Below are 22,276 nucleotides of genomic sequence, written 5' to 3'. Positions count from 1 at the left end.
TTGTTGTTGTTGTTTGGTGTTGTTGTTGTTGTTGTTGTTGACTCTGTAGTTGGTTGTTGGTGTTGTTGTTGTTGTTGGTGTTGGTGTTGTTGTTGACTGTAGTTGTTGTTGTTGTTGTTGTTGTTGTTGGTGTTGTTGTTGACTCTGTAGTTGTGGTTGTTGGTGTTGTTGTTGTTGTTTGTTGGTGTTGTTGTTGACTCTGTTGTTGTTGTTGGTTGTTGTTGTTGTTGTTGACTCTGGTGTTGGTGTTGTGGTTGACTCTGTAGTTGTGGTTGTTGTTGTTGTTGTTGACGCTGGTGTTGGTGTTGTTGTTGACTCTGTAGTTGTGGTTGTTGGTGTTGTTGTTGACTCTGTGGTGTTGGTGTTGTTGTTGACTCTGTGTTGTTGTTGTTGTTGTTGTTGTTGTTGGTGTTGGTTGTTGTTGTTGTTGTTCTGTAGTTGTGGTTGTTGGTGTTGTTGTTGACGTGTGGTGTTGTTGTGTTGTTGTTGTTGTTGGTGTTGGTGTTGTTGTTGACTCTGTAGTTGTTGGTTTGTTGGTGTTTGTTGTTGTTGACTCTGTAGTTGTGGTTGTTGGTGTTGTTGTTGGTGTTGGTGTTGTTGTTGACTCTGTAGTTGTGGTTGTTGTTGTTGTTGTTGACTCTGGTGTTGGTGTTGTGGTTGACTCTGTAATTGTGGTTGTTGGTGTTGTTGTTGACGTTGGTGTTGGTGTTGTTGTTGTTGGTGTTGTTGTTGACGTTGGTGTTGGTGTTGTTGTTGACGCTGTAGTTGTGGTTGTTGGTGTTGTTGTTGACTCTGTAGTTGTGGTTGTTGGTGTTGTTGTTGATGTTGGTGTTGGTGTTGTGGTTGACTCTGTAGTTGTTGTTGTTGTTGTTGTTGTTTGTGTTGTACAGTTATTAGTAATGCAGCACACTCGAATCTCATAATTGTAGCACTTTGGTGGAAAACCACTTTGGTCCTTGTTCTTGCATTCTAAACCAGATGTAACATCACAAGTAGCCTTCTGGCCCATATCATCTGGGGATAATTTGTGACTGACAGATCTGCACTCAATAGTATGTGGTGTATTACATATTTCATATCCATGTTTTTTTATGTTGTCATAAGTTTCAAATTCGCCATCATTTGGTCCAGACCCTGGATAGCTAACATCAAACCACCTAGTCCAGTTGCATTCTATTACACAAGGTGTTGTTGTTGGCCATGTAGTTGTAGTCATAGTTGTGGTTGTTGGTGTTGTTGTTGACTCTGGTGTTGGTGTTGTTGTTGACTCTGTAGTTGTGGTTGTTGGTGTTGTTGTTGTTGTTGTTGTTGGTGTTGTTGTTGACGTTGTTGTTGGTGTTGTTGTTGACTCTGTAGTTGTTGTTGTCACAACAACCACCAACAACAACTGTTGACTCAACCCAACAACCACAACAACCACAACAACAAACTGAGACACCTGGTGTTGGGTGTTGTTGTTTGACAACAACACCACAACCACAACGTTGGTGTTGGGTGTTGTTGTTGACTCAACCACAACAACAACTGTTGTTGTTGGTTGTTGTTGTTGTTGAACAACAACAACAACTGAACCACACCACGGTGTGTTGGTGTTGTTGTTGACAACAACACAACCACAACAACAACAACCACCACAACCACAACAACAAACCACCACAACCACAACAATTTGTTGTTGTTGTTGTTGTTGGTGTTGGTGTTGTTGTTGACTCTGTAGTTGTGGTTGTTGGTGTTGACTCTGGTTGGTGTTGTTGTTGACGTTGGTGTTGGTGTTGTTGTTGACTCTGTAGTTGTGGTTGTTGGTGTTGTTGTTGACGTTGGTGTTGGTGTTGTTGTTGACATTGGTGTTGGTGTTGTGGTTGACTCTGTAGTTGTGGTTGTTGGTGTTGTGGTTGACTCTGTAGTTGTGGTTGTTGGTGTTGTTGTTGACGTTGGTGTTGTTGTTGACTCTGTAGTTGTTGGTGTTGTTGTTGTTGTTGTTGACTCTGGTGTTGGTGTTGTTGTTGATGCTGGTGTTTGTTGTGGTTGTTGTTGTTGTTGTTGTGTTGTGGTGTTGTTGGTGTTGTTGTTGACGTTGGTGTTGGTGTTGTTGTTGACTCTGTAGTTGTGGTTGTTGGTGTTGTTGTTGACTCTGTAGTTGTGGTTGTTGGTTTTGTTGTTGATTCTTCAGTGCCAGAGACATGACAAAAAAAAAGAGATCCCAGCAAATGTTAAGTTGGAAACAAGAAACAAAAATATTATAAGTGAAGAAAAGCTGGGTGCCATGAAAAACTTTTCTCCTTATAATATTCATCTTAAAATCAAAAAACAATTATGCTAATAATAATTTAAAAAAATATATTGTAACAGTACTTTTCAATAACAAGCCTTCATGTATAAAGAGTTTGGACAAACAATAACAACAGAATAACAGGGCAGCGTGTGCAGCGAGGGGGCATGGACTACTCTACAGTGAGTTATTTCAGGGGAGGGGGTGGAGATTCCAAACTGAAGGCTGATTTACAGAATCATCAATTGTGAGACTGTTGCTTGGAAAAATTGCAATTCCTTGGATACAGATAACTTCCTCTGTCAGCCCATTGTAACTGAAAACTGTTTTAAAGATGCCTCTTAAATAAAAACCCTCCACAGCTGATTTGTCAGGTTTAGCAAAATATTATATTTTTTTGCTCTACTTCTGTAAATATCTGAATCAACTGCTAAGCTAGAGATAAAACTGGCATGTATTTGATAAGAATCATTATCCATTTGCTGATCTACAACCAAAAATAAATCAATCACATGCTTTGAAAGTCGTGATACACGATGCAACTTGCACATAACGTTTTTTTCTGGCAACGCTTGAGGTAACGTGCTGTAAATAATCAGTTTTGGTTGGAATATGTCGCCAACACTACACTAAGTGACAGAGAGGTTTGAGTTCAAGCTGTGTCTCGTTGTCACCCTTTAGGTTTCTCTTGGCACTCAATTCAGCTGGGAACCTTTTCCAATTAAAATGCTAAGTTGGAATAGAGTAACTGAGGGTCTGGAATCAACTCCCCAGTAATGTTGTTGAAGCTGACAACCTGGGATCCTTCAAGAAGCTGCTTGATGAGATTTTGGGATCAATAAGCTACTAACAACCAAACGAGCAAGATGGGCCGAATGGCCTCCTCTCGTTTATAAACTTTCTTATGTTCTTATGTTCTTAACTGTGGTGAGTTTCTTTATTTTGAGAGGTCACTTGGACCACCAGGTTCCCTTAAATTGTAACCCCAGCACTCCAAACACATATTTCACACACAAATAAAAATCTCTGTGCTTTACCTGTTGTTGTTGGGCTGGTTGGTGTTGTTGTTCGAGTACAATCTGAAAAACAAACACACATGGGTAATTCTTGTGAGTCCACTTCATGAATTTGGTTATAACATTACACATATCATTTAAATATAATAATGCAGAGATGAGGCCAAGCTTTCCGTTTTCTCTTTCTTTCTTTCTTTCTTTCTTTCTTTCTTTCTTTCTTTCTTTCTTTCCCTAGTTATGTACTTGGCAAGAATACAAAGTCATATAAAACTTTGGACGGACCTGCTCTAATCCAGAATACAAAAGGTCATATTTCACAAAAGTCTACTTTTAACCTGTGTTTAATGCAGTGACACTAAACTAATCATATGAAGTCCAATGAAAAACATTTCAAATAGAATTTTTTCACAATGTCTTCGGTGAAAAACTTGTAGTCGAAAATGTTTGTCGTAGAACTTATACGTTTGCTTCAGCATCGTTCTGTGTTTATCCCTTTTACAATCCAAGCTAGTATCCTCTTCATTTTTCTCTTTAAAACTATTCAAATAACTTACTGGTGTCATCACACTGCAGTTCTCCCGTTATCAAACAAATGCTGGAATACAAAAAAACAGAAATATTCATCTGGACTGGTCCTGAAGCACATGCATGGCTCTTTAATTACATTTGCCAGAGAGGCTTCATTACAAACACACACTGTACACTCATGCACTCACGCACTCATTCAGGGGGGTGCTGCTGTGTTTTCTCACCACTTCATGCAGTCTTCTTCTGTAGGAACAAACTTCCCTGGTTCATAGAAGGTGCCGTTGATGTAACATCCACACTTTTCTACACAGATTTTGTTTTGTTCATCGTATATTGGTTTGTCCGGGGGGCATTGTGGGTAGCAACCTACAAAAATCACAACAAAAGGCAATATAAGGAAGTTCTATAGCAGCAGCTATAAATGCTGATTTTTTTTTTTCTAATGCCAGTCCCTTTCATGCAAACGAGGTACCAGGCTGGACATGATCACTATGCAGATATTACGTAACCATAATAATTCTTACATTTCTGGTCCCTCTACACAAATTGTTTTTGCAAAATGCGTTTGAATTTATTATTATTTTTTATCCCCATTGCTGCAGAGAATAATGCTAAATGGTTAAACTAATACACTGTTTAAAAAAACATTTTAATTGTACAGCACTCCCAAAGCCAGACTGTTGTTTCTCCACACTTGTACATAAAAAAATGCATTGCTACAGCAGGCACTGACCCTCCAGGTTGGGGAGCGAGGTGTTGCAGATCCCTTCTGGGTTCAGACAGGTCTTAAAGCAGGGGCTCCCACAGGCTTTGTAGTGCCATTCACACATGTCAGGAGGGTTGTAGTAATCACAAAACATTGCTGCAATGCAAGCAAAGTAAACCATGTGAGAAACAGATAAAGCACTTTTAATGACGGAAAGACAGTTCATAGTATGCATTACTTGAGTGGATTTATCTGTTACTACCCTTATAAAAATGACCACAGTATTATTGCAGTTTTACCATGTTTTTGCCATGGTTATACTATGCATTTACTGTAGTGTGCCTCCTTACTTTGGCATGCTTATTAATATGCCTTACCATACCTCGCTATTCTTTGCAATGCTTAACCATGCTTTTACTATACTTTGCTATGCTTTGTATGGGTATTTGGTGATATGTACAGAAAAAGAGATAGATGGAAAGTTGCAGAGAGAATTATATGAAAAACAAATGTATGTATGTATGTATGTATGTATGTATGTATGTATGTATGTATGCAAAACTGCATGCATAAACATATGACATGATAGACAACGAATGAGTCAAATAATATTTATAATAGTGGATGATTTAATGTCACTATAAAACAGACATGTACATGTAGATAAATGTGTGCAGATAATCTGGCGAGGCAGTGCAACATTTGAAAATGGCGCTGGTACTCACGGCAGATCTCAGGGTTCCTCCAGGCGACACAAACCCCAGCTGAATTACATGCTGCGGCGTACGAGGCAACAGCCGTGCAGAAACACTCACAGTCTCCCCCAGAGTCACAGGCACATGAGTCATGGACACAGGAATCATAGTATGGATTGAAATCCACCTAGCATTCAACGAAAGAGCCCAACGAGTGTCACTCAGGTGACCGGTCAAATACAGGCTTTATTTACTTATTTAAAATGTTATTCACTATGTGAGCTACAATCAGTTCATTTCCAAAGGCGTCCTATGAGGGAGGGAGGTGCAAGTTACAGTTACACACAAGCATAGTGTAAGTACACAGTTTTACATGCATTACTGTATTCATTTCACATCACTTACAATCACAAAGCTGGTTCAAATGATCATTATCGCAAAATAGGTAATGCATTATTGCAAATAGGAAATACTTTATATACTTCAAATTTGAATGTGTGTCATGGTTACAGATTGATAAATGTCATTAAGAAAGATTTCTAGCAGGTGGATGCCAGTGCTGCGGTATACACAATAGTAAACCATACCCCATAGTGTTTCGCCCAGGGGTATAACTCACAGCATGCCTCAGTGCAAGCCTCTGGGCATGTTACACCCTTATCATTGTTGAAGCATCCGGCCCGAACAGGCTTACCTTTTTGTGGCAGTCTTTGAACACCTCGCTCTTGATGATGCTGCAATGCAGCTTTGCCCAGCTGTGACGGTGGAGGTTGATGGCGCAGGGGTTGGTATCGTTCCACATGTCAGGACAGGAGCTCACAACCTTCCAGCTGTTCCCAAACTCCATCGAGTTCGCTACCTGTAGCTGTCCCTGGGTGGTGAAGTCGTTCCTGGCGTTGTCGTCGTAGTTACCACACAGGCCACACACTTTTCCCTAGGGATGGGTTACAACAGAGTCAGAGTGACGGGCAGGGTTGCTGTGTTAGGAGCTGCCGTTACGGGTTCTGTCCCCCTTGCGACCAGGTCAGATGAGGTTAAAAGCTTTATACCCATGGACGCAGCCGAGCCTGGCTCTTTTGCACAGTGGTTAAGACACTCGCTTGCGGTGTGCGGGGTCGCCAGGTCACACCTCCGCCCTGCTACATTAGTATCAGAATTTTGCATGGGCTCACCTTGTATTGGGGGCTTAGAATGATATAGACTGTTGTTTTCCGGTCCCATAACACTACCAGCCCGTTGCTGGTCTCAATGGTGATGTACAGACCGACAGTACGGACTGTAAACGTCACATTTTTTCCTTCATCCCGATTCACTACTTCATACGTTCCCTCAAACAGCTTCAGTTCAATTCTCTGCAAAAGGGATTAAAAAAACCGTCAACATTATTTGCACTATCGAAAGTTTTTTTTTTTTTTTTTATATACATTATTTAGTACAACAGATACACCCCACATTCACACTGACACACAGAACTATGACATTGAATATTTCTTTGCATTGGATTCATTTACTCATTTTCCTTGAAGGATTCTGGCTTTTCTTCTCAACCTGAATTCATGCAAAGCACAGGAAACTTACCCCAATGAAAACCTTGACAGATTTTGAACAAGTTGTCCCTGTAGTGCCGCAGGGAACGTTTTCAGTAATTACTCTGAATGTGCCATCCCCAGATTTATCTCCACAGTAATCCTACAAATTGAAAAGGACAACAATAAGGAAACACACGGATGGATTAGATATGTATTTGTCAAGATTTTGAACGAACTGAACGTGCCATTAAATAGCCACTATTATTATTATTATTATTATTATTATTATTATTATTTATTATTATTATTATTATTATTATTATTATTATTTCTTAGCAGACACCCTTATCCAGAGCAACTTACAATTGTTACAAAATATCACCTTACAGAATATCACTTTACTGATAAGAGCAGTAAGAGAGAGACAAGTACAATAAAATCCCTTCGGTAGCAAATAAATCAAATCACTATAGACATTCCAGTATGCCACTGGTCACAGCAAACAGGTACATCCGTCTTCCAATTCAAATTCTGCGTTTCGTATATAAAGTCAGAATCAGTAAAGGATACTCAGTTCCCTGACATTGACAGAGACTCCTCTTCACACCACAATCTGCATTTATTAAGTCAGAATTCTATTGAACTCATCTGCTAATCACTGTCATTTCATATTTACACTGAGGATTTATTTATAAGATAACAAGAACATCCACAGAATGCGGATTAGAGTTTTAAAGAGAATGTTAGAACGATCTTGAGTGGAAAGGGAGCAGCAGAATGATAGAGAGAATGCTAGAACGATCGCGAGTGTAAAGGGTGCAGCAGAATGATAGAGAGACTGCTAGAGCGATCGCGAGTGGAAAGGGAGCAGCAGAATGATAGAGAGACTGCTAGAGCGATCGCGAGTGTAAAGGGAGCAGCAGAATGATAGAGAGAATGCTAGAACGATCGCGAGTGTAAAGGGAGCAGCAGAATGATAGAGAGAATGCTAGAACGATCGCGAGTGTAAAGGGAGCAGCAGAATGATAGAGAGACTGTTAGAACGATCTTGAGTGTAAAGGGTGCAGCAGAATGATAGAGAGACTGCTAGAGCGATCGCGAGTGGAAAGGGAGCAGCAGAATGATAGAGAGACTGCTAGAGCGATCGCGAGTGGAAAGGGAGCAGCAGAATGATAGAGAGACTGCTAGAGCGATCGCGAGTGTAAAGGGAGCAGCAGAATGATAGAGAGAATGCTAGAACGATCGCGAGTGTAAAGGGAGCAGCAGAATGATAGAGAGAATGCTAGAGCGATCGCGAGTGGAAAGGGAGCAGCAGAATGATAGAGAGAATGCTAGAACGATCGTGAGTGTAAAGGGAGCAGCAGAATGATAGAGAGAATACTAGAACGATCGCGAGTGTAAAGGGAGCAGCAGAGTGATAGAGAGAATGCTAGAACGATCGCGAGCGTAAAGGGAGCAGCAGAATGATAGAGAGAATGCTAGAATGATCGCGAGTGTATAGGGAGCAGCAGAATGATAGAGAGAATGCTAGAACGGTCGCGAGTGTAAAGGGAGCAGCAGAATGATAGAGAGAATGCTAGAACGATTGCGAGTGTGAAGGGAGCAGCAGAATGATAGAGAGTGTAAAGGGTGCAGTGACCTACCTGGGCTGCAATGTATGCACAGTCCCCTTCGAAATTATACCGCCTCCCATCAAAGGTGATGTAATGTCCATTGCCATAGATGGTGCAGGTGCTGTGGCATTCCTTGTGTGTGCACTGCCAGGTGCCACTATTACAGGTGCTGGTGTAGAGAAAGGGAAAGAAAGAAAGCACAACACATCTTCAGTGTCCCTGGCATTGACGGTGTAACTGTTCAGCTACGGCTAAAAGGTTTGCATCACCCGATAGAATAAACACATTTTTCTTCATAAAATCCAATGAAACCTCCTGAATAATGTTACATTCGCATATTGAATTGCATACCGCTTTTTTTTCGAAATCTAACATTAACTACTACTGTACTGCTATTATGGATTCTGGTAGACTTTTGCGACATCTTTATTATATAAATATATGTTTTTGACATGTCAATCCTGTGCGAACTCCTCAGTCCTGAAATTATAAGGGAACTTTTGGCCACAGGTGTGTCCTGTATCAAACCCCACAGTAAACGTAATCACATTGTTATCACTGAATAATAGATGTCGGCTCCTACCATAAGTTGCACTTGTCTTGTATTTTCGCTCCTGTGACATAATAGGCTCCGTTGTGCTGACAAGAGCACTGGTGTTCATGGACGCAGTTCCCTCTTCCGTCAGAGATCAAACCGTCAGGGCACATACATCCAGATTTACACCCCACTTGGTACTGGTCAAATCAGAAAAAGCACACTTTACATAGAGAAGGCACAGAGGCAACGTGCTAGCGCAGTTAAAAGGGAGAGATTTGTTAAGTTTTGCTCCTCTGCAAAGTGCAACCAAAGAATTAAACAATGTTTTTTTTGTTGTTTTTTTTTAAATAAAATCTTGCTTGCCCGTGAGAGGTTTATTTATTTGCTGGTGTGGTGGCAGTGCCCCTGCATGTTGCAGAGCCGTGTGTTTTATAGTTTTGCAGTTTCGGTACTCACACAATCCTCCTTGAGAGTCTGGCAAGTTTTTTGGCACTCTACCCCTGAAGCTCCAGCTTTGGCTAAGTTGCAGTTGAAGTAGACCATTGAGGGAGAACAGTCTAGAACAACAACCAACAGATGGTTTAAAAAATGAATAAACTAAGCATGCAAATATTAATCACTGTCTGGACATCAGCACAGATGAAGGGCACTTACGTTGCAATCTCAGATATGCAGAAGCACAGTGGAACTTTCCATTGGTGCAGGTGCTGGAAACAAAGAACGTGCACACCTTTTATACTGAACTACACCCATATCATACAAGAGGCAAGACCAAATGCAAAGCAATAAGACTGGATTACATGAGTTTCACCTGGATTTGAAATAAAGCAATATCTAATTCACAATACATTCCATCAGTCTTTCATAAAAGAGGAGTATTCCATCCCTTTCTCTGATCACATCCCCATTGCTTGATAGAAACCAGGGGTGTGCTGATACTCAGAATTACCATTTTATTTCTTTCAAGAAGTATTCTAAATCGCTTGACTTAACCAATTAGACCCTGAAGTAGTTCATTAAAACAAAGATGCAAGACATGACATTTTAAGTTACCATCGTTCATCCTGTATTTTGATAGACGTTCCGGGTTTAACCAGCTCTTCATTGTGAAGACACGGGCACCTCGCCTTTGTCACGCAGGTCCCCTGCTCATCTAGGTACAGACCCTCTGGGCAGGAGCACCCATCCACGGGCACAAAATTCACAGAGCATCCCTCCTGTCCTGAACTCAGAGACCGGCAAGTGCGCTGGCAGCCTTGCAGCGCGTACGAGAAGTTCTGAGAGGCTGGGCAGCTGCTTATGTGCTTATCTGTTGAGATAGAGATTTGTGGTTTTTAGAGCTTTTTTTCCTCATCTTGCACTGACAGGGAACATCACAGTCTCATTACACTAGCTAGCTGACAGTACAATCCACCCACCACAAACACTGCTTCTCCAGCCTTGCAGCTAACAGTACAATCCACTCACCACAAACACTGCTTCTCCAGCCTTGCAGCTGACAGTACAATCCACTCACCACAAACACTGCTTCTCCAGCCTTGCAGCTGACAGTACAATCCACCCACCACAAACACTGCTTCTCCAGCCTTGCAGCTGACAGTACAATCCACTCACCACAAACACTGCTTCTCCAGCCTTGCAGCTGACAGTACAATCCACTCACCACAAACACTGCTTCTCCAGCCTTGCAGCTGACAGTACAATCCACTCACCACAAACACTGCTTCTCCAGCCTTGCAGCTGACAGTACAATCCACTCACCACAAACACTGCTTCTCCAGCCTTGCAGCTGACAGTACAATCCACTCACCACAAACACTGCTTCTCCAGCCTTGCAGTTGACAGTACAATCCACCCACCACAAACACTGCTTCTCCAGCCTTGCAGCTGACAGTACAATCCACCCACCACAAACACTGCTTCTCCAGCCTTGCAGCTGACAGTACAATCCACTCACCACAAACACTGCTTCTCCAGCCTTGCAGCTGACAGTACAATCCACTCACCACAAACACTGCTTCTCCAGCCTTGCAGCTGACAGTACAATCCACTCACCACAAACACTGCTTCTCCAGCCTTGCAGCTGACAGTACAATCCACTCACCACAAACACTGCTTCTCCAGCCTTGCAGCTGACAGTACAATCCACTCACCACAAACACTGCTTCTCCAGCCTTGCAGCTGAACCCCCTTTGCAGCGCAGGCTCGGATGTACGAAAAGATGGCTGCACACAAGAAGTCCTCGCTCTTCTCACTGTTGCAGCTGGAATACTTGCATCTCTGGAAGAAATACAGAGAAACCGTGTGAAATGCCATGCCAGCGCTAGCTGCTACTAATGGCAGAGTTCACTGAGCAGTGTAAGGTTACGATCCGTACCCTGTAATATTCCTCGGGGTCCACCACAGCATGGCACCTGGAGAAGTCACCGTCCTCGTTCATCAAGGTAGAACACCAGTGCTCAGCATAGTTTTCTGAAAGTAAAGCAATATTCCTCAATAACTAATAAGCACACAGTCGTACGATGGTCATAATCATTATCAATGACTTTTATTGAGAGCTTTTTCTTCATTTGAGTATTTGTACATCAAATCTGTATTTTTCAGCTCTTTCGTGCACAGTGTTTGCAAGTTTCTACTTCCGCTTTCTGGTCTAATTTTGCCATGCCAAATTCATTTTGCGTACAAACAGCTGACGGGTGAATTAAAAAAAATTCGGTCCCCAAGTGGTATGGTGAGCATGTCTTTCTCGAATCAGACCGCTGCATGACATGCCATATGCCCGTCAATGAAGGAGCGCATACAATGATGCCAACCCGATTGGAGACATTGTGGAGACAGCAGGTTTCCTCTCACCGTTTTCCATGCTCAGAGAGCACGGGTCATCCAGGCGGTCAGTCTTGTCTGGGCAGCTGGCCTGGGCTTTCCATGAGTTGGCATAAGCTGAAGCTGTCCCCTCCACCATCCCATGGGCGGTCTTGAAATCATCATTGTGCTTGTCGTTGAAGTTTCCACAGAGACCTGCGCACAGGAAGAAGCAGTCCGGTCACCATGCCTCCATGCTTACAACAGTGCATGTCTTTTTGCATTGATATCCTGCGTCCTGGTCAACTTTGCCTTTTACCAGTCTTATCTATGATATGATATCACTTGATATAATTCTGAAAAATATAGAGTCAGGTTCTCAACACTAGGGTTAATTCTCAATGTGTGTCATATATAAAAAGCAAATGCTTGGGCTCTTCTCGAGGCTGGCGGGACAATTCCGATCACAGGGTGTCACGTACCGCACACTTGTGTTTTGTAGGACTGATCCAGGGTGATGTAGACCTGCATGATGGGAACCATCTGCACCTGTATCTGCAGCCCAAAGTCTGTTTGCAGGATGATGTGGAAGGAAGATGGTCTAAAGATGTGAAGGTTTGCTGCAAATAAACACCGACACAAATACACAAGTAAGACGAAACTGTTAGGAAATAGGGTAGGTTATGTAATTACTATGTAAATACACAGCAGTTAGAGACACTTCACGTAACCTAGGTTACTTCTCATAATCAATGTGTCCCTTTTTTTCAAAAACTATTTTAAAAGCGATTCTGTACAATCCTAGTATTAAAGTAATTGTTTGCTGATTCATATTGAAGTGGCTTTCTCACCAGCTGTGTGGGGTAATTGGATCTCTGTATTGTGCAGGAAAACCTTTCCTTTTGCATTAATAACCAGAACCTAAAGAAAGAAAAGAAGCAGGGTGTGAGACGTTAGGCAGGGCACACAGTATCTCTCCTTACCATAGTTCACTGGAATGAAGCTAACAGGTACTCTGCAGATCCAGATGTACAGCCTGCACTCACCTGCCAGTGCACCTACTGTTGCACGAGCACACAGCGCCACCCAGTGGACACATGCTGTAATTCATCAATAGGATTTTTGCATGCAACCTATTATAACCTATATAAGCAAATTCACACAACCTGTGATTTGACATTTTATAGCTTCAGAATTTAATTAACAGAGACGTAGTAATTGAAGAGATTCTAATCGAAGAGATTCTAATCGAAGAGATTCTAATGGAAGAGATTCTGATCGAAGAGATTCTAATTGAAGAGATTCTGATCAAAGAGATTCTGCTCTAAGAGATTCTAATTGAAGAGGTTCTAATTGAAGAGATTCTGATCGAAGAGATTCTAATTGAAGAGATTCTAATCTAGGAGATTCTAATTGAAGAGATTCTGCTCTAAGAGATTCTAATTGAAGAGATTCTAATCTAGGAGTCTCTAGTGTAATAGTTACTGGTGTAAGAGGTCCCCATTCTGCACGTTTACTCCTGCTGCTCAAGTCCTTGTTCAGCAGCAGCACCACAGTCTTCAGGCACGTGTCCAGCTTTTGCGCCCCACAGGGCCCGAGCTCCCCCAGCACGGAGAAGCGACCCCCAGCACAGTCCTGTGAGACACACAGAGAAGCCCCAGCGATTCAGCAATCAGCTTTGAGTTAACCTCTTCAGTCATGAACTGAAGTGGGTGCAGTCTGATACAGTACTCGTGTGAAATCTGCATGCAGGAGACTGGATTGCATTTTGTATTCTGCTTATCCTGTCTTGTGTTTGAGTGTGTGCATTGTATTATGCTGTTACATCAATATTGTTTTTTTGGTTTTTTTATGATGGATGCTAATTATATGCAGTCTACTCCTTGCTGCAGCTTTGGGTTTTCTTCAGCAGGTTGCCATTGTAAATAAGGGCGTTATTTTCTGTTAAAAATTGAACAAAGAAGCTGGGAGTGGTATTTTTGGTTTGTGATTTCATGACTGTAAGAAAATGTGATAGTCCATACTCATATTGTTAGAATATTTGGAATGTATGGTACTTTCAGTGGAGAGATATTGAGCACAGAGTTTAGGTGGGGTATTTGGAATGCAGGGTCTGTCTCAAGGGAGAGCAAATATGACCATTTATGGGCATTTGTGAAGGGGGTTTTACAGCTCTGCTCTGCTTAGTTGCATGGAGGGATGGGAGAATCTCAGAGATTAATTCATCATTTAAAGGGTGTGTTTTAGAATCTACAAAACTGAAGTGAATGCATTGTCTGGTGCTCAGTTCTATCAATCTCACTGCAGCCCAGAGTGATGCGACTCTGTTCAGTACAATTGTCTATTCTATGCTACACTAATAAACATATATAGTTGACAAAACTAATATTGTTTAACAGTTTCATTACTTCGCACAGTGCCGTACCTTAGACAGAATGTAGTAGCAATCCCCATGGAAGGTGTAGGGTCTCCCGTCGAAAGTAGAGATGTGGGCCCCTCCCTCCACAGAACAGCTCCCGGGACAGGGCAGGTTTTTACACATCCATTTAGCTGAAGAGCAGACACTGGCACACAGGGAGAACACACAGGAAGGACTTGATTTATTAAAAGTACTGAACAGGGTCACTCTCTTCACCCTTTGTACGAGTTTAGTAAGTGCTGCTGGTTTTAAAATCAGTGCCATGTTTTCTATTGCACAGCTAACCCATACATTTAACAGATAAATGCTGATGATAAGACAAAAAATGCTATGGGCATTTGAGATTTTCTTGCAAACACGGCACTGAGCTGTATATGTGTAGGCTCCTCATTCAATACTGTCTGTCTCTCTCTCGCTCTCTCTGACGGACGCCGGCCAGAAAACAGACAGGACAGTCCTTCCAGACAGAGAGACAAATCTCTTTGTCTGTTTGTCTGTCTGTCTGTCTGTGTGTCTTAAGTCTACAAATACCTGTTAAATATGTATAACTGAGAGGTATTTCTGATGCTCTGGTGAATGTAGCCCTTGGTAAGTGACAGTAGATAGCTCAGTGAGAAGGTCTTTCTGATGCCCTGGTGAATGTAGCCCTCAGTAAGTGACAGTAGATAGCTCAGTGAGAAGGTATTTGTGATGCCCTGGTGAATGTAGCCCTCAGTAAGTGACAGTAGATAGCTCAGTGAGAAGGTATTTGTGATGCCCTGGTGAATGTAGCCCTCAGTAAGTGACAGTAGATAGCTCAGTGAGAAGGTATTTGTGATGCCCTGGTGAATGTAGCCCTCAGTAAGTGACAGTAGATAGCTCAGTGAGAAGGTATTTGTGATGCCCTGGTGAATGTAGCCCTCAGTAAGTGACAGTAGATAGCTCAGTGAGAAGGTATTTGTGATGCCCTGGTGAATGTAGCCCTCAGTAAGTGACAGTAGATAGCTCAGTGAGAAGGTCTTTCTGATGCCCTGGTGAATGTAGCCCTCAGTAAGTGACAGTAGATAGCTCAGTGAGAAGGTATTTGTGATGCCCTGGTGAATGTAGCCCTCAGTAAGTGACAGTAGATAGCTCAGTGAGAAGGTATTTCTGATGCCCTGGTGAATGTAGCCCTCAGTAAGTGACAGTAGATAGCTCAGTGAGAAGGTATTTCTGATGCCCTGGTGAATGTAGCCCTCAGTAAGTGATAGTAGATAGCTCAGTGAGAAGGTATTTGTGATGCCCTGGTGAATGTAGCCCTCAGTAAGTGACAGTAGATAGCTCAGTAAGAAGGGTCCTGTACCATTCTTCACACTGCTGCTGGATCTTCTCTCCTGGGTTGTAGTTCTTGCCATGCATTGAGCACTTGCACTGATTCACAGGAATGCAGCCGGACTGCATGATGTCATCAAGCACCATTCCTGCAATACAAAGTCACACAAGCAGCCTGAGTACCGGCATTGGTATTACTACTGCTTACTATCATGATCTGATATCTTTGAAATACAGATAAAGAGCACGAGTGTGCGTGAGTGAACACGCTGATAACTGTACTGTATTAACACAGGCAGTCATTTAGTACTTTATGAGACTGTCTCCTCCATTCTTTAAGTAACTCCTACTTTTTAAAAGGAGAAAAAAACATGTTAATGTTACAAGATGAGAGACAAAACACGAGGAGAGTGCTGAAGAGAATTTCAAACTGTTAAAAAAATGTATTTATTAAAGACAGGTGTAAACGCTTTGAAAATATGGTCCTGCTGTAAATGCAAAATGAAACCCGAACGTAACCCTACTGAGAGTTCAACATTACAATGACACCATGTCTTCTATTATGACTGCCAGAGATTATTATAACATGTCATTCAGCAGCTCCAACGATCTCACCTTCGGGGCAGAAGCAGCCGTCCATGAAGTGCTCCTCACATAGAGTGCTGGTGTCCCGGTGGGAACAAGTGTCCACACAGGGAGAGCCGCTCTCTTTATAGATCATGTTGAAGGGACAGCTCTTAGCTGAAAACAAAGATGAAATCAGAAGAAAAAAAATGTGAGTGAGAGAGAAAGAAAGCAGCTTCTTGCTGGCACAGCTATCTCAAATGATAGTGGCTTATATTCTCAGATCAGTTGATCTGCAACTGGGCAAACATCCTAATTGCTTCAGTCAGTGCTGTCCTCATTACCAACCAGCTATGTGCAGATCCCCACATAAACCTCTGTGGACAATAGACTAGTGATTCTTAAAGGGGCAACAGGGTTCGTTACAGGCTGCCAACTACTCTCTATACCAATCCATACCTGGGGCTGCAGTGAATAAGTAATGGAAGCCAACAGGCAGGACGTACAGTTAAATGAGTCTTAAAGGGGCAACAGCAATACACCCTAGGCATTGCGTTACAGGCTGCAAACTGTATCTGTAAATCAGTCCATGCGTGCACATGCAGTAAGCAATGGCAGCCAGCAGAGGGCACTCACGGCACAGAGTGTCAGTCCGCCAATTGTTGGGCTTGCCGCCGGCGTGGGAGCACTGCCGGGAGAATTCGGAGAGGGTGCTGCAGATGCAGTCCATTTTCTTGGGGGCCGTGCAGCTACACATGTCCTGCATGCAGGTCTGGATGTAAGGCTCCAGGTTCAAGCGGCCGGAGCAGTCGGACCAGCTTGGGGCAGTCAGCATCTCCTCACAGGTGTTGCGCTGAGGGGCATCAGGGAAACCCGGGGTACAATTAGAGGCTGGCATTGTGTGCCCCATATGGAAAAAATAATGCATTTTGTACATGCAGTGTTGTTGCTTGGTATCGCATCCAACAGCGCCTGTGTTTGTTGAACAGAGTATGACTGCTATTGAGCTGTCGCTGTTGGTTTAATTAATTAATTAATTGGTTTTTAATTATTTTAAAAAATCTTTAACTAGGGAAATATAGCATGACAGACCACCAAAGACAGCGTAGACCAAAGCGTATTCCTCAACAAAATTTTGATTTTGCCGTTAATTGCTTTACGCACTCTTTCACCTTTTCCTGTAGGTGTTTCTACTGAGTGTCAGCAAAGGACAGGAGCTTACGTGTTGAGTGCAGACAGCCATCGTCTCTGCTTCGACAGGGTCTTCACAGTCCACATTGGGCTGGTGAATTTTATGCAGATTCCCGAATTCGATGGGGGTCAGCTGGTCTCCTGTCAAAAAGGAGAGGAGTGCAGGTTATCTTAAAGTCTTTGTTGAAGACAGTAACACAGTCTTGATCATTAAGATGCATTTTTAGACTCTAATCACAAAGCTTAAACTCATGAGTTTTTTTAAAGATTTTTTTTTTTAAGTTTTTTTGTTATAAATAATATGAAGTTTGAGATTTTTTTTAATTGTTCTTTATTGTTGCTAATGAAACCATCAGTACTCTGAAACAGTTTCATGAATGTCAAGCCTGCTTTTATAAATGTAAAAAAACATTCTTTAAATATGATTTAAAAGCTTGTGAATAGACCCTTTGGGCTGTATTTATATTCTACGATCACAGCTTGAAAAACATGGAATTAAAAGGACATTAAAGGATTTACCTTCTAAAATAAACTCATTGAAGAGCTGCTGCCCATTGTAATCCCCACACAGACCACAGGTCCGGTTTTGAAACTTAGGATCCAGCTCCAGCTATGGAAAAATACATGGGAATTGTGAGCACATTGTGCAATGCATGCCAACTGCAGGGATGGGAATAAGACTCCCATTGCACAGCAGTTTCACCCATTCCAGGTTTTAGTAAGGGCTTCATTAGCCACAGTGTGTGACGGGAACAAGCTCTTATGATTAAACTCATAGCAAAACCAGGAACGGATCACACTGCCGTGCAAGGGGAGTTATTTATTATCCCTGATTGTTCCACGTGTTCTCTGTTCCATGCATAGGGGCTGGTTTAATCTACTTATATCCAACCAGAATAAGCTGCAGGTGGATTTTCCAGTCATTTTAGGCAAAGGGGGGGACGGGATGAGTAAACATGGGTAGCGGTGGTTGTCAATAGTTACACTGGGATGCAATTTAAGGGGGTTCCTCAGTGCTGTAAAATACTCTAAAAATACTGTGGCTTATCCAGCCAGGGCACTGTATAGGTTGATCAAATCAACTCTGATGGCAACTAACTTTCCCAAATGCTTTTCCTCCTAGGATAATAGTTGAATTGGGACTTTTTAGTTAATCCCTGAACAAAAGATTCTGTGTAAAAACATTACAAAACTGCAAAACAAAAAAGAGACACAGACCATCACGGCATCTTCTCCATTCCACATGAGTGTCAGTCCCAGCTTAGCGTACAGCTTGGTGTAGATTTCATTTCTCTCAACCAGGATCCCAGAGCCATAGTATGGGGTGCTAACACTGGTGTGGAAGAAAAGGGAGATTGGTAATCGAATGCAATCCATAGTTAAAATGTACAATCAAGCTGGATGAGTGCAAAGAGCATGGGACCGCACTGACTCCTCTCATAAAGTTGTTAGCATAAGAGGATGTGCAAACCTTCAACATGATAGAATTGCTGCTCGATTACCTTCTGAATAACCCCTGTAGCGCTGCTACCATCTCTTTAGCTGTGTAGCTGAATGAGGATTGAACTTTGCATCCTGTCTCTCTACTAGCTGATTGTCAGCTGATTGGACAATTCAATGGTTCTGTTCTAAGATTCAGTAGTAGCACAAGGGCAGCTGCAATGGATAGCTAATCTCCGAGACGGCATTCAAAGACGAATACAAACACTGGGTTCAATCAACACTACACAGTGTCACACAAAGGCATATTTAGAACATTTAACAAGTGTAGATAAGATTAGTTTCATAGTTCCGATAAAGGAATCACAATTCATAAAGCATTGTAATCTGCCAGCTAACGCTTAGATGCATTTTATATCTCAATGTACAGTGCCTCATACGGTTTGAAGCTTGGAGGTTCTTAAATAAGGAGGTACTTACGGGGCTTCGTTGACAACTACCAGTTTTGGGGTCAGTATGATGACCTCATCTTTGACCGTGATCTCCAGCTCCTTGATGGTGGGACGCCCCCCTGTGTCGGTGCGGCGCATGTGGACGGAGAACTCCAGGTACGATTCGTGGCAGTCCGAGGCAAGGTTATAGACGCAGGTCCCGGGAAACTGGTATACATCCCCATCGAAAGTCTTGATGTGTTCATTACCCCAAGTGCTGCAGATGGTATTGCTGTGGTCACGGGCTCGTCCTGTGAATGATTAGAACGCACACACAAAATACCAGATATAAACACCTTACAAAACAGCGAACAACGGCATCTTTCGCTAACACATGACATTAGCTGTCTTTAATTACTGTGTAGTTACATATTCGTTTGTTAGCAAATACATGTGTACTTATACATAATTATAATGTTATTATGCAGAGTTGCAATGTACTTAATGTGTAACTTTTTTGCATTATATAAACCAAACCCTAACCCTAGCCCTAACTCTAAACCCTAACCTGATACAATTGTGTACTTGCATATATTGTGCACAGAGATTTCCACATTAAGAACACTGTAACTATGCATAATAACATTGATATTATATATAAGTACTCACGTATTTACTGCTAAGTAACTACTATGTAACTACACAGTAATTAGAGACACTTCATATTCACACTGTACCTCTCTTTTTTTAAGAATGCAGTGCTAAAATGACAAGTTGACTACTTGAAGTTTCTCTTACAAATTATATTGAGTTTTGGTTTAAACCTTTTCATTTTTCTGTGAATAAGGAACATTTGTGCCCAGGTCAAGTGGCTCTCTAACTGGCCCAAAATCAAACGCTACGAGCACCAGATGTTCCACGAGCCCAAAGACAGAGATGCAGTATTTTGAGTGAGGTTGCGGCATGAGATAAACTTCTAAAACTGAACGTGATCTATGGATCTATAACAGTTCAAGAAATCATTTACTAAGTAAATATTACTACCGTAACATTGTTATCATTACTATACTTGCTAAAGACTATCAAATAGAATCACTACTGTACTTATACAAGTAACAGGCAGCAATTCCATTCATTCTTTTGGGATTTTTCTGTTGCAGTATTTGCTAAAGATGTTGTGCCTCCTAGTTCATTATTTTTCAGAACCTATGCGCACAAAAACCAAAATCTGAAAACTGTCTTTTACAAATATGGACGAACTTCCTTCGACTCAGTCTAGAACAGTTATATATGATATTTATATGAATATATATATATTTCAATATATATATATATATATATATATATATATATATATATATATATATATATATATATATATATACTGTTCCATGTATAAGACTGTACATAATAGGACTGTGCAACATACACACACACCACAATACACAATTTGAGCAAACGGTGCGTTTTCAGATCAAATATTACAATAAAGCAATTGTATGCTTACCCTTTTTGATTTCAATGCCTAGTGCACAGGAGATTGAAAGACTGAGAATCCATATGGACACAATCATTGCTTTGGCCCCCATGGCTGTCAGGAATGGGGTTGGAGAATGATCTGTATGGATCTGTGTCTCCTGTCCGTGGTCCTACTAAGAGGCAACCACCCCTTTTATACAAACTGTGGAAGGAGGCACAGGTTTTACGACAGGGTGGGGAACGTGACCGAGAGCAGCCCTTTATTGAGAAATAGCAAACAAGCCCCATCACTGTACTGATGACAGGCTGAAAAATGCTATCTCAACCCTTTCACACAACTTGGGTGTTAATCAATCGACATTAATACACATTTTGATACCAAGCCTTTCAAAGGTTCACCATGCTTAACCAATTTCACACACTTTCTGATGTCAAGTTAATTCCCCTTGTATTATCTTGCTTCACTTCACCACACACTTTGACTGTAGTTTATGTGGATTTTTCCCTGGCTTACCACACTGGATATTTATGAACGGGAATTTCAATCAATAATTGAAAGCACAGCAAGCGTTCTTTGCTTGGGCCCAGCTAGTTATAATAGAGGAGCCATTCCCACAGCCCCTTTCAATACTGCATTAGAACCAGTTCTTTATTTCCACCATTGAGATTAGCTCTGTAACATTAAACTCAGTGCTGTTAGATGAGGCTGCATTATAAGCCTTCTGCCACTTTGAAGGATGGGGTTGGTATCTAAAAAAAGCCATCAGGTGTGATATCAATGCCTGGCACATTCTGTATAGGTCTGTGGGAAGTTGATTTGTTTTTTTATACATTTTTTATATAGAAGTGTTGCTCTTTCTGTTTACATGGAGTATTCAAAACCAGTATTATCCTCAGAACAGCAGTTTTAGCCCCACAGCCTTCACCTTTGGTGCTAACAATTCGTACGTGCAAGCTGCGATCATTTGATGCTTTAGTTTTCCCTGCTCATTTTTATTGGTTTATTTTTTGGTTTGTTTTTTTTCTTACTCAAACATGCAAACGAGTCTCTTCATGCACGTTTTCAGAAAGTTTTAAGAATACAGTGGTTGGTAGTTCAGCCTGACGGTCTTATTAGGGAGGTCATTGAGCAATGACTTGAGGACTGAAAACGGTGGCAAATACAGGAGCGCCCTTAATATTAAAAGAGACTTATACAGACTTCAATAGAAGGAAACTGGAACTTTAAAAACAGTGCTATAATTGTAGGTATAGTACATGCCAGTATGCATGTGTGTTTTTGTGGTATGAGCAAGCATCTGGTCCATTCGCAATATCCTGAAACAGTGTGCATTCCAGTACTGGGAGTATTTGTTTTAATTTGAAAAGAATTATGATATACAACCCTGATGTTTATATAGTTGCCTGAATCAATGCTTTGCATGTGTGCTTTGTAGTTAGCCTGAGCAATTTGTATATTCATAATGATATCAAGTGTATATTTAATTCAATAAAAAATAATGATTAACCAAAATTATAAACTCACCCCCCAAAAAAAAAACCTGGCCGGATTCAGTAGAACACGGATTGAGATTGGAGTGTTTTAGCAATGTCTGATATCAAACAGCTGAATGAATGGGTCACATGGATAAACATTCAATTAGATAAACATTCAACGATACTGCTTTTCACAGGAAATCTGAAAGCATTCCTTGACATTGCATCAATGCACTGTGTATTTGTAAGAGAATAAACAAATAAATCATATTAAACTGTGCTGTTTTGAT

The 22,276-nt window shown here is 41.5% G+C and overlaps 1 protein-coding gene across 1 annotated transcript in view; it reads right to left on the bottom strand.

Moving 5' to 3' along the window:
- The window catches only part of LOC121294981 (mucin-2-like), a 32,313-nt gene extending 11,677 nt beyond the window's left edge, over positions 1-20,636 (bottom strand). Inside the window, exons 1-27 of the mRNA XM_041219244.1 lie at positions 20,539-20,636; positions 19,081-19,342; positions 18,379-18,493; positions 17,680-17,770; positions 17,192-17,301; positions 16,606-16,822; positions 16,021-16,146; positions 15,437-15,554; positions 14,122-14,260; positions 13,206-13,331; positions 12,548-12,617; positions 12,179-12,316; positions 11,748-11,912; positions 11,272-11,366; positions 11,048-11,174; positions 9,948-10,203; positions 9,549-9,601; positions 9,351-9,451; positions 8,940-9,091; positions 8,387-8,525; positions 6,793-6,903; positions 6,387-6,566; positions 5,909-6,148; positions 5,245-5,401; positions 4,038-4,179; positions 3,840-3,880; positions 3,307-3,348 (exon numbers count right to left, since the gene is read on the bottom strand). Of these exons, the coding sequence (XP_041075178.1) occupies positions 3,307-3,348; positions 3,840-3,880; positions 4,038-4,179; positions 5,245-5,401; positions 5,909-6,148; positions 6,387-6,566; positions 6,793-6,903; positions 8,387-8,525; positions 8,940-9,091; positions 9,351-9,451; positions 9,549-9,601; positions 9,948-10,203; positions 11,048-11,174; positions 11,272-11,366; positions 11,748-11,912; positions 12,179-12,316; positions 12,548-12,617; positions 13,206-13,331; positions 14,122-14,260; positions 15,437-15,554; positions 16,021-16,146; positions 16,606-16,822; positions 17,192-17,301; positions 17,680-17,770; positions 18,379-18,493; positions 19,081-19,342; positions 20,539-20,620 (3,595 nt within the window). The 5' untranslated portion in view covers positions 20,621-20,636. The remainder of the gene's footprint in view (positions 1-3,306; positions 3,349-3,839; positions 3,881-4,037; positions 4,180-5,244; positions 5,402-5,908; positions 6,149-6,386; positions 6,567-6,792; positions 6,904-8,386; positions 8,526-8,939; positions 9,092-9,350; positions 9,452-9,548; positions 9,602-9,947; positions 10,204-11,047; positions 11,175-11,271; positions 11,367-11,747; positions 11,913-12,178; positions 12,317-12,547; positions 12,618-13,205; positions 13,332-14,121; positions 14,261-15,436; positions 15,555-16,020; positions 16,147-16,605; positions 16,823-17,191; positions 17,302-17,679; positions 17,771-18,378; positions 18,494-19,080; positions 19,343-20,538) is intronic.
- Between the last annotated feature and the right edge of the window lie 1,640 nt (positions 20,637-22,276).

Source organism: Polyodon spathula, chromosome 19 (assembly GCF_017654505.1).
Source record: "Polyodon spathula isolate WHYD16114869_AA chromosome 19, ASM1765450v1, whole genome shotgun sequence".
NCBI classification, from domain to species: Eukaryota; Metazoa; Chordata; class Actinopteri; order Acipenseriformes; family Polyodontidae; genus Polyodon; species Polyodon spathula.
The sequence above is the reverse complement of the archived record's forward strand: the minus strand, read 5'-3'. Positions and strand labels throughout refer to the sequence as shown.